This window comes from Girardinichthys multiradiatus, chromosome 10 (assembly GCF_021462225.1).
Source record: "Girardinichthys multiradiatus isolate DD_20200921_A chromosome 10, DD_fGirMul_XY1, whole genome shotgun sequence".
Lineage (NCBI taxonomy): Eukaryota > Metazoa > Chordata > Actinopteri > Cyprinodontiformes > Goodeidae > Girardinichthys > Girardinichthys multiradiatus.
The window spans coordinates 16337820-16349827 of NC_061803.1; the positions used below are offsets into that span (position 1 = coordinate 16337820).

The window sequence follows — 12008 nt, forward strand, 5'->3', positions numbered from 1 at the left end:
GGTCCTGACTGAGAAGCCTCTTCTGTTTCCACCCATTGCTATTCTGCAAGAGTTCACACTCTGGCACTGATGGACTGAGCATGTCTAATCACCATGTACAGAGGAAGCATTACCAGCAGGAAAACGTATTTACAAACACTTACATAGAATCTATTCATGCATACTGAGGTCAGCATGTTTAAGTTTTATGTTTCTCTTTATTGAGTCAAAATCTATTGGTGGTATTTAATGTGATCATGCATCTACATAAAATACATCTTGCCTCAAGACTCCATAGCTCTTTTGAGTTCAATAACTCAACGGCGACATCTAGTGGAGGCCAGGATGTTTTATTGCTTATTGGCATATTCTCTCCAGACCTAAAGCAGAATAATATTTATGATAATTATAATTAGATAAACAATAATAAGTCACATTTAGAGGGATCCAACACATTTACTGCTTTGAACTTTCAAACTACTTTTTAAATATCTTTTGATTTTGAGACTATTTTTGACATAATGTTTATGGTGTTCAGGGTTTAGTAGTTGGGCACTGTGAGCATTAAAAAGCTAAAAAAAACAAAAACGTTTTCTCAAATAAAACTGTACAAAACACCCTGCACTTATAAGAGGAACTTGTAATAATTAAATTAAAATTTTGTAAAGCCATTACACACAACCTTTAATTGTTTATTTCTGTCCATTAATTATTGCTTACAGCTAATGAGAACCCAATATTCAGTTTCTTGACCTTTTTGACCTCATAGATACTCTATAGGGTTCAGGTCAGGTACGTTGGCTGGCCAATTAAGCACAGTAACACAATGGTCATTGAACCATCTTTTGGCTGATGCCAAGTCCATCTCCATAAAGCTTGTGGGCAGAAGGAAGCATGAAGTGCTCTTACATTTCCTGGTAGATGGCTGCATTGACTGTGGACTTCAGAAAACACAGTGGACCAACACCAGCAGAAAACATGGCACCCCAAATCATCAATAACAGTGGAAACTTCCCACTGGACATTAGGCAGTGATTTCTTGATAGCCCAGGTAAGACGCTTGCATTGTCTCTGTTTCAGAAGTGGTCTAACACAAGGAATGCGGCTGTTGTAGCCCATGTCCACCACACAAAGGCGGATACATCTTTTGTGTGGTGGCTCTTGAGGCAACGACTCCAGCTGGAGCTGGTGAATCTCTCCCAAACTCTTGAATGCACTCTGCATGTGCTTCATAATTCACACTTTTTTCTTCCACTTAACGTTCCATGATTTAGCTTAGATACAGAGCTCCGAACAACCATCTTCTTTTGCAATAACCTTCTTGATAACTGTCAAGTTTGCAGTCTTCCTTAAGATTTTGTTGGCCATAACCTAACTTTTCTGTAATTAAAAAAAAAATATTTTATTGTTGGTCTTCTGCAATTTTCTAACAAACTAATTTTGGGTTTTCTTATTAGCTGTAAACCCTAATCAACATTACCAGGAATAAATGCTTAAAATGTATCACAATCTATTTGTGAGTTTCACTTTTTGAACTGAATTATTGAACCAAAGAAAGCTTTCAATGATATTCAAATTTTTTGAAGCCCACCTGTATTTATTTTAATAAAATTATGAGAAGAGTTGTTGCCTCAAGGGGATGAGATTTAAAGCTTTTTTTGCTGTGATAAGTTACATTTTTTACATTTTAGCGTTTCGTTACCTTAAGCTTGTTTTTTAAATGACACCACATTGTGTAATTATCTTAAAATAACAAGATCTCAAACTTGTTTTGTTGTAATAACTGTATCATTATAAAACGTTGAGCTAACCTGAACTTGAGTTTGTTGTGGTTACAGGTTAATTGTCTCAGTAATTTCAGATAACAATATATGTAATATATGTAGATCTCTTACGTATAAATCTGAAAATCCTCCACTGAGGGACAATTATATTTTTTACACATTCTCAACTAAATGTAACATCGAGAAGAGTCTGAAACTGCTGCTCTCTCTAGGGCAGGTCGTCGTTTCGAAGCAATTTTCAACAGACTTACGTAGTTAAAAAAAGGTTTAATAAGATAAATACATAAAAAAATGCAAAAGCCACATTCAATGTCTGCGTAGTTAAAATTAATTTATTCTTACATCAGCCATCAGTTCTCAAATATAAACCCAGTCAAATTCATAGTTGGGAGTAAATCCGAAATAATGAAGATACTTCCTGTTTTTCCCCAGAGTCACGGTTGGCTTCATTCATCATTAATGATATTTCCTCCAACGACTCAACTCTGAGGAGAAAAAAAAATGGACCAACATACTTCAACACATCTACGTTCTGTAAGGAAGTACTGGTACTGACACTGATGATGACACTCACTTATATGGGGGTAACTCCAGATGTAGCTGAGCACACAGTATCCTGCCAGCAGCATGCTCAGTCCACCGACGCCGCCTTTCTTTACATCAATGTACCTTCTGTAATACCACAGCCAGCCTGGAAGGAGCAAAGATCGGATAAACGTCACTGGATTACTGAAGGACTTTTGTTTACCAGAAGTTACAAACAGCAGATACATCAGATTATACTTTTAAACACTAAAACACAAATATAGAAAACCCAATGGCCCCTTGGAGCCGTACAACCAGTGTACTTTATTGAGATGTTATGTGATAGACCAACACAAAGAAGCGCATGATTGTGAAAAGGAAATAAAATGAAGCATGGCTTTCCTTTTTTTTTTTTTAAACAAAAAAAAATCTGAAGTGAGGATCCGGACTCACATACTTGGTAAATAAAGTTAATCTGGGTGTAATTTATTCTCAATATAAATGCAGTGGTCCATTAAAGGCATCTGAGATTTCTTAGAAAGCCTTACAGAACAAACAGCATCGTGAAGACCAACGACCACAGCAGACGGAAGAGGGAGGAAGTTTAAAACTGGCTTAGATTATAAAACAATCGTCTAAGCTTTAAACATCTCAGGGAGCACTGTTCAATCCAGCATCTGCAAACCTACCAAGTCTTGGGCGTCCTCCTAAACTGACAGACCTGTCAAGGAGTGCATTAATCAGTGAAGAACCCTAGAGGCCAACTCTGGAGGAGCTGCAGAGAAGGACAACTAGTGGTTATGCTCTTCACAAATCTGGCTTTTATGAAAGAGTGGCAAGAAGAAATGAAATGGTGACACAGTAAGTAACCCTACCAGCTATGTAGGCCACACAGCAAATGTGGAGAAAGTTGCTCTGGTCAGATGATACAGTTTAACTTTTTGGCCTGCATGCATAACTCTATGTGGTGCAAAAATGACTGAGCATCAGCCTGAACACACCATTCCCACTGTGACACATGGTGGTGGCAGCATCATGCTTTTCTTTGAAATGCACACCCACACTTTTCGGATTTTCATTAGTAAAAAAAATAAAAATAACGGGTCTTACTGTACATTGATAAAAACCTTAATTTTCCACACAAATATATTTTTAAAAATGGTTTCAATTATTTCATCCCTTTTTATTTGCCTTTGAGATCGATGTGTGCGATCCTGACCTCTTTGCACCATTTCTACAGCATCTCTTGGACGTCCAGGTGTTCTGCTGGCCAGCCAATCAGGCAGCTCCTTCAGTCTCACCTGGCCCAGATTCCGCTGTGTCAGCAATCCTGCATTTCACAAAGTGAAATTAAATATGTTTTATATTATTGGTTTGCAACAGCTGAAGTTAAAATGATCTAATATTACAGAAGAAGAAATTGCACAGATATCAGGGCGTTAGTAACAATTGCTGACACTTCCTGATCAGAAACATAATTGGTTTTTGTTTCCTTCAAAACAGCTTTTAATGAAGACTAATTTTTGCAGCTTGGAGCTACATTTCAAATTGGACAACAGCATACAATTGGACAGAAGAATACAGAAAAGGTTATTTTTTTTAATTTAAATATAAAAGTGAAACTCAATTATATAAAAACAATCAAACATATTTGCAGTGCAGAAATGTTACGTTCTGTCTAACACATTTAGGGGGAAGACTGCTGCAGTTGTCCAGCCGACAACTGCATAATAAACTGATGACGATGCAGGTAAGTGGTTGAGATAATGTCTCGTCTACAGGAACTGATTAAGTTCTACTCCTTGCTTGGATTGAACCATGAACAGATTTTACATAGACAGTAATGTGATTTGCTGGCGTATAGGACTGTACAGGAGGAAGAATGACTCAGCATTTCTTATTGATCAAGTAGAGAGGCACGGTACGCTCCAGGGATATGAACTAAATAGTAAATGGTCATTCTAACAACTTAAGCTGCTTTACACTAGAGTCATATTACACCATAGGCAGCTTGGGGTTAAGTGCCTTGCCCAAGGGCTTCTTGACATGTAGCAGGAGGAAGCTAGAATTGAACCCACAACGTTTGGATTCCAACTGAGCTGCAGCTGCCCACATCCAACAAACTACACAACCTGAACTGCATTCAGACAGGCTGAGCACCGCGAGACATTTACTGAAATATCTGTATCCATACAGAGAAAATTAGCTTAAAGAAAGTGGCATGTCGACTCCTAGGACAAGCTGAAGCCGTTTGGATTATAAATACATTGTTTATTGTTAGAATGGATTTTTCTAACATTACCTTTTTGACGTTTGCACAATTTATTAAACTGAATCTTGGGCTTTCATAGCTTTCAGCCATTGTTATCAAAATAAACAGAGATAAACACTTAAATATAAACATATCACCATGTGTTTCATTTGAATTACTGAAAGAAATGACATCTTACGGAGATACACCTGTACCTGTTCAATGTTATAGTCTAAAAGGAAAACTCTATATGCAGCCCTGCTTTTTAAAACAACAGACCTTCTGTCCGCTTTTCAGCACCGTGTTTCTTCCTGAAGTCGTGCTGTAAATCCTCAACCATCCCAGGCAAACACTGTGCTGCAGCAGGAGGGAGAAGATGGCTGGAGAACTGGTTGAAAGGTGCTAGTACTGAGAGGAGTCCTTTGTAAGGGGTTGCCTTCAGGCGCTCATTCAAGCACAGCGTACTACTTCTTCTTTGCTGTACGTCTGCACATGCTGAAGCTGGTTCCAGCTGATGATCAGCATCCTGGGGTGGGATTAAAAAAGGTGGTTTGGACTTTTCCTGAAAAAGTTGCAGTGCTCTCGGTTGTTTTGCGGTGCTGAGCTGCTTATCTGGCTCATTTGTGGGTGTTGCCAAAACGTTTGCGGCATGTTTTTGGTCTCCAAGTGGGGCACGACTGATATCAGTGTCGAGCGTGATGTCGCTACTCGGGTTGTCAGCAGCCGTGATGCGGCACAGGATGCTCGGCCGGCCGGACTGCCGATGGCTGTTGGCTCTGCCGAGTGTGGCTTTAACATCTTGGAGGGTAACTTTCATCTGGTTACCATTTCCTGGTTTTGAGAATAACCCATTCACAGAACTCTCTTTGGTCTCCCCCTCACCATTCACCCAGAAGTTTTCTCTTACACGACTTGTATTATTTTTATTTACGTTAGAGTCAAGGAAGTCAGAGGTATATTTGGTTGTCGAAAAAACATCCTTCATCTTCGGCACCTTCATCTTTGATTCTTCATTCGCTTTAATTTCTGCAGGCACTGAAAAAACACTGGTGACTTTAAATGAGTCTGCAACTGCTTTAATCTTTGTTCGGTCACTGGTTCTACTCGAATCTTTTGAGGCTGACCTGGTTCCCTTCAATGTTTCTTTTGCAATATTTTCAGATTTTGCTGCTTCTATCAAAGAACGGAGACTCTTCTTTGGCTTTGACAAGGAAGAGAACAGTGGAGAAGATGGAGAGGTAGAGAGGGCTGTTGTCCTAATTTGATCAACCAGCGTCTGTGTTTGCTTCGTCTTCTTAGAAGATGGCAGGGTAGATGCAAAACTTGATGATGAAGATGACCCATTAGCTGGTGCTGCTAATTGCACTGGTTTTAATGATACCTTTTTGCTCCTTTCCGGTAGTAGATCTGCTGCCACTGAGGACATTTGCTTGGCTTTCTTTGCCTTTGCGGTTGTTTTGGACAACACTGCAGCCGGATGGGAAGAAGGTTCCTGAGCGGCTGTGACGTCCTGGGTGGTTGGAGGAGCCGCCTTGCAGTGTGGAAGGTGACTCTTTAGTCTTTTATAAGTTTTTCCACAGAACGGACAAACCTCTGTGGGCAGAATAAATGACAGCGAGAGATGTTTAAGACAAGTGAAGAGTGAAAATAACACACACTTGAAGTCAGGGATTTATTTCCAGTATGAATGTCGTTAATTTGGAGTGTTCAAAATTTGAAATACAGACTCAACTATATACATACACCAGTTATATTTGTTTAAATGTCCTTTTAAAAGCCACAGCTCAACTATACTCTTTTTACAGCCATCAATTGGCTGTGTGTGTAATCTGGGTGGTTATTTGACTGCTCTTATTGGCAGAATTTGTAGGTTTCCTGGTTAATGTAGGGTTGTTTTATCCAAACTTGTTTATATATTTGGTTGGGATCATTGGCCTGCTAGAATTCCCAGTTGACATTAGTAAGGCTCAATATGGCTTTTATAATATCAGGAAGAGTCTATTTAGTTTTAATGTCTGGGCCCAAAACAAATAGGGACTACTTTTTCTACAGAATAACCCGATTAAGTCCAAATTATGAGATAGTTTATTCATTAAAGGAGACATAAACTCTTCCTTTTCTTGATAGTGTAAGAAATGGGCTTCCATGGTCACGGTTCAAAATGTTTGGCATATCTAGCTTTCACAGCAAATTTTAAAATGCACCTCAAATGCATTATGACCTTCACAGCTCAGCTTAATTTGACCTTCTCTAAACATTTAAATGCACCCCTCCATCTGTTCATTGCTATAATATTATCACATTACATGCTTTTCTGAGTCAAATCAATCAACCACCAAATATTCTGGTTCAATGACTACTTTTATTTTAATAGTCCTCTTCTTCACACCGTTTCCATTTTGACATCATGAGACTGAGACGACACCCAGCAATCGATCAATCTTACATGGCCATTGCAAGGCTTCAAAATCGGATGCTCTCGGAGGAAAAGTTGCTACAGAGCTTGGAATGTCATAGACCGTCACAGAAAAACACAGGAGCGGACGTCCTATGACCCCATTCGATTCCTGCAGTACTAGATGAGGAATAACACTCAACTCCAGGAACGTCCAAGGGAGGCAAGAAGCACCTGAGACTATTAGAAACTGCCTATGTCAGCATGGTCTGAATGCTAGATGACCTGGAGGTGGACCTGACCACACCACCAGGTACTGCTGCCATCGTCTAAAGTGAGCCATCATCCTGGTATGATCGAAAAGCTTTGCAAAGTCACATGTGATATAGATTCCATCTTTCATTGTCAAGCATTGTTTGAAGTATAAATATTTAAATATTCAATTACACAGATGGATGTGGGCAGGAAGAAAAACCAGTGAGCCTCACAGCGTTTCTCTGATGAAAAGTAGATTCATTCTGAGCAGAAATGACGACCATCAACGCTGTTGGAGACATCAAGGAGAACGCAATGCCTGAGCCACTGCTATCACTGGACAAGCTGTCTCTTTAGACAACACAGAACTGCCCTACACCTTGTGAATGGTACTGTGACAAGCCGGTACTACCTGAGTAATATCATTAATCCTGTTATTGTGCCTCTACATGAGCACCAAAGGCCTGATTCCACCTTAATGGACCACAATACGCCAGCTCACTGAGGAGGGATCTCAAATGCAGTGGCCTGCAGTTCCTACAGATCCAAATCCTATAGAAGCCTATTAGATCAACCGAGTCGTCGTAGGGAGTGTTGTACCTGCACCCCTGGACCTTAATGACCTGACAGTAGTTCTATATGAAAGGTGGAATGACACGCCTAAACAGACAATAAGTCAACTTCTCAACAGCATGAGACGATGTTGTAAACCTGTAAATGATGCTCAAGGACACAAAACATGTTATTGAAACACTGACATTCTTTGTCATGGTTTACCCAACATCGTTGTTTAGTTTTGTTTTATTCAACTGATTTAGATCATTCAAGTTATCACTACGAGCATCTACATAAATGCCTTTCTTTCACGATATAATCACTCAAGAATGAACCTTTTTGATTTTCCATACATTTGAAAGGCAAATATCCCTAACTTTTTATGAATAGTTAATGTTTTCACATAAAAAGATAAGTCAACCTTTAAAAATAGTTTATGGTAACTTTATCAAGTTAATGCCCAATTTAAAGTTATATCAGCAATAAATAAATAAAAAACTATTTAATTAGAAGCCCAATATAGCGACCGATATGTGATTAACCTATTTTATTTGCGTTTTTAATGTTACAATTAGTATCTCGTCTCTCTTTAGATGACAAAAATATAAAAAAGATGTCATTTTATATAAATTAGTTTGAAAACAGATAGAAATGAATCACTTACCCGAGGTCATTTTATGCAGCTTTAAAGAGAAAGTTCCCAATACGAAGAGAAGGGCAGTTTCAGTGGAATCATTTGTTGTAAGGTGCTGTCTCTCATAACATTAACCAACACTTTACAGTAGCGGTGTTTTTGAAGTTCTGGCGTCATAACATCTCTACTGTTGGGGAAAGACCTTTTGAGGTACCTTGTGAGAAGCCTGAGTGTAAAAAAAAAAAACGATTACCGGAGAAATTTGATGTCAACTTTAAAGTCTTTAGGTTCAAAACTGAACTAATGTTCAGCTTAGGAGTCGATACTAAATAGACGGGTTATGACAGGGTAACTAGTTAAAGTCTTATTTTAATATATAAGTAAAGGAGAGTAAACGGCTTCGTTGCCCAGCAGAAACGATACGTCAGCGCATTCCGCCATATTGTGAGTGGCAAATTCTGGCGCTATAGCAACAGGGGTCTGCTACAAAACTGGATCTTCCACATAAATAAAACACAGAAGTTGACATTCAGCTAATTCAGATAATACCTTTTAAATACAATCTTAAATGTTCATTTTATTACTATTAGTGGACTTCAATGGGCAAAAGAGAACAATATCTGCAAATTAAACAGGAAACTATATTCACTAAGAAAATAGTTTGCTACTTTTTATTAAAGGTCAATTATATTAATAATAATGTTTTGATGATTTGAAGAGTTTTATGATTTTTTAAAGGAGTCAGCTCAACTTCTAAGGAAAACTGGGACTAAGGGGATTTTAAAGTAGTATTTATTTACTGAAAATCTTATTTAAGAGGATAATAGAGCTACTCTCAATTTGTTAGATCTTGGCAATTAATTTCATATCACTTGACAGAGAAACTGCTTGGTCAAATGCTTACTCTGGATGGCATTAAATTGGGTTCAAGTAATAATGTTCCAGAGTGATGAAAAATAGATGCACATGTTTGTCAGTGGGAGACAGAGAATTATTGAGGAGTATACAGAAGCAACTTAAAGTCAAAATAAGAGACAGCAAGGAGGTGTACAAGAAGAAGCTGGAGAGCAAGCTCCAGCAAAACAATATCAGAGATGTGTGGACAGGGATGAAGAAGATCACAGGCTTCAAGCAGAAGGATGATCAGACCGATGGAGGTCTGGACAGAGCCAATGAATTGAACACATTCTTCAATAGGTTCAGTTCAGAAACAAGCTTCGCATCCTGCTCTCCTGCTCACAGCCTAACAGACATTCCACCTTCCTTTGACCCACAGGACCCACAGCTGTCCAGTAACACCTCACATTTTTTATCTTCCACCTCAGCCCTAGACCCTTCTGCTTCTACATGTTTGCCTTCAACCATATCAGAAGATGCTGATGCTTCCTTTGCTTCCCCCTTCCACCTGTGTGTCTCAAGAAGTCAGGTGAAGAGACAGCTGGAGAGACTGAATAGGAATAAGGCTGCAGGTCCAGATCATGTCAGCCCTAGAGTCCTGAAGGCCTGTGCAGAGCAGCTCTGTGGGATTCTGCAGCACCTCTTCAACCTTAGCCTGGCCCAGAAGAAGGTTCCGGTGTTGTGGAAGACCTCCTGTCTTGTTCCGGTACCAAAGAAAACTCACCCATCAGTCCTCAATGACTATAGACCTGTTGCCCTGACATCTCACATCATGAAGGTCCTAGAGAGACTCCTGTTGGCCCACCTGAGTAAGCAAACAGTAAACCATCAGGACCCCCTTCAGGTTGCTTATCGCTGTGGAGTTGGAGTTGAAGATGCCATCATACACCTGCTTTAACAAACCCACTGTCATCTGGACAAAGCCAGCAGCACTGTGAGGATCATGTTCTTTGATTTCTCTAGTGCATTTAATACAATCCAACCTGATTCGCTTTGTCAGAAACTCCAGAAGACTCAGGTGGAGGCCTCAACAATCTCCTGGATCAAAGACTACCTGACAAACAGACCACAGTTTGTGAGACTGAAGGGTTGTGAGTCTAACCAGGTAGTCAGCAGCACAGGAGCGCCACAGGGAACTGTACTCTCACCATACCTTTTCACTCTGTACACCTCAGACTTCCATTACAAGACAGACTCCTGTCATCTGCAGAAATACTCAGATGATTCTGCAGTTGTGGGGTGGATCAGAGATGGACAAGAAGCTGAGTACAGGAAGGTGGTGGACCGCTTTGTGGCATGGTGTAGAAACAATCATCTCATTTTGAACGTGACTAAAACAAAGGAGATGGTTGTAGATTTTAAGAGAAACAGGAATAAGTCAAAAACTATTTCTATCATGGGAGAAGAAGTGGAGGTGGTGGAGGAGTATAAATACCTTGGTGTTCACCTGGACAACAGACTAGAGTGGAGATGCAACTGTGAAGCCATCTACAAGAAGGGACAGAGCAGACTGTACTTCTTGAGGAAGCTTAGGTCCTTGGGTGTTTGCAGCAAGATGCTGCATATCTTCTATAAGTCTGTTGTGGAAAGTGTGATCTCTTCTACCATCATCTGCTGGGGAAGCAGCATCAGAGCCAGGGACTTAAAAAAGCTCAACAAGCTGATAAAGAAGGTTGTTGCTGTTCTGGGGACTCCTCTGGAACCTCTGGAGATCATTGTGGAAAGACGGATTCTTCATAAGATGAAGAACATTATGGAGAACCCCGAGCATCCTCTTCATGAGACTGTCCTACAACAACAGAGTGTCTTCAGTCAGAGGCTTCTTCAGATCTGCTGTAAGACAGAGCGCTACAAGAGATCCTTCCTGCCCACAGCCATCAGCATCTACAACGGCTCTTTGAGGAAACCTTCATAATATGAGCTATAACAACATTTAATTTCCCTTTGGGATTAATTAAGTATTTTTGAATTGAATTGAATTCAAATGTGTATAATTGTGACTGTTTATTATCAGGAAATCCAACTACTCCTACTACTATTAAATAATTAATAATAATAATAATAATAATAAACATCTAAAAAACAAGATTAGGGGTTTTGCCTAAATACCTTTTTTTTTTTCAAAGCAAAATACCTGAACTAAATATAATTTAGTTCTTGTAAATAAAACTAAATGTAATCAAATAGTGTGGCATATTTTCAGGGATTTAGGTCAGTTTATGAATTTTGCATCTTAAGTGGTCATAGTTACTTCGTATTTTGATCAGCAGGCACATTTATTTTTGCCCAGTGATCTGCGTTGTAATTACTAAAATGAACATACTTTAAAACTGTCTGTAATAGTATTTATCGAAATTAGTCGTACGTAAATTGTGGTGCTTCTTTTACCTCGAAAAGCCCCTTTTCCATGCACACTTGTATTAGTCCCTAAAAAGGTCTTGCCCCTTACAACATGGAGGACGCGATGACGTATTGTTTGTACGGGACAAACTAGGCCAGTGCGGCTTTAAGGTTAGGGGTAGGTTTGTGTCTATGGATAATAAATAGAAAGTCGGGCAGTCAAACGTCTAGTTTGAATGTGAACGTGAGACATTATTACCTGTCTTAGCTTTAGATGATTCACACCGTCCTACTTCCGTCTTTGCGTAAATCCCCCAAACCTCCAAATACACAGAACTGCGTTACGTCAAAAATGAAAACGATGTCATCGTTTGATTCAGTTGTATCCGCAAG

General features: G+C 39.4%; 1 protein-coding gene across 2 annotated transcripts; it reads right to left on the reverse strand.

Moving 5' to 3' along the window:
* Positions 1-2075: 2075 nt before the first annotated feature.
* Positions 2076-12008, reverse strand: si:dkey-21c1.4 (uncharacterized protein C17orf80 homolog). 2 transcript variants are annotated; one of them, XR_007040016.1, is made up of 7 exons: positions 11875-12008; positions 8409-8604; positions 4819-6132; positions 3508-3618; positions 2978-3063; positions 2338-2454; positions 2076-2248 (listed from the first exon to the last, which is right to left on the reverse strand). XR_007040016.1 is itself a non-coding variant. In XM_047377411.1 (6 exons), exons 2-6 carry the CDS (start codon positions 8416-8418, stop codon positions 2220-2222), a joined length of 1581 nt encoding a protein of 526 aa, XP_047233367.1. In that variant the 5' UTR covers positions 8419-8604; positions 11875-12006; the 3' UTR covers positions 2076-2219. The 2 variants fall into 2 exon arrangements, 1 of the variants encoding a protein (XP_047233367.1); XM_047377411.1 differs by lacking the exon at positions 2978-3063 and having other exon boundaries at positions 11875-12006.

Bases quoted from the DNA above. Each gene is read 5' to 3' on its own strand.
- si:dkey-21c1.4 (XM_047377411.1), bottom strand. The intron at 3,619-4,818 runs GTCTGTTGTTTT...TGTGAAATGCAG, and splicing joins TGCTGAAAAGCGGACAGAAG to GATTGCTGACACAGCGGAAT. The intron at 2,455-3,507 runs GTCAGGATCGCA...TGCTCCTTCCAG, and splicing joins TGTAGAAATGGTGCAAAGAG to GCTGGCTGTGGTATTACAGA.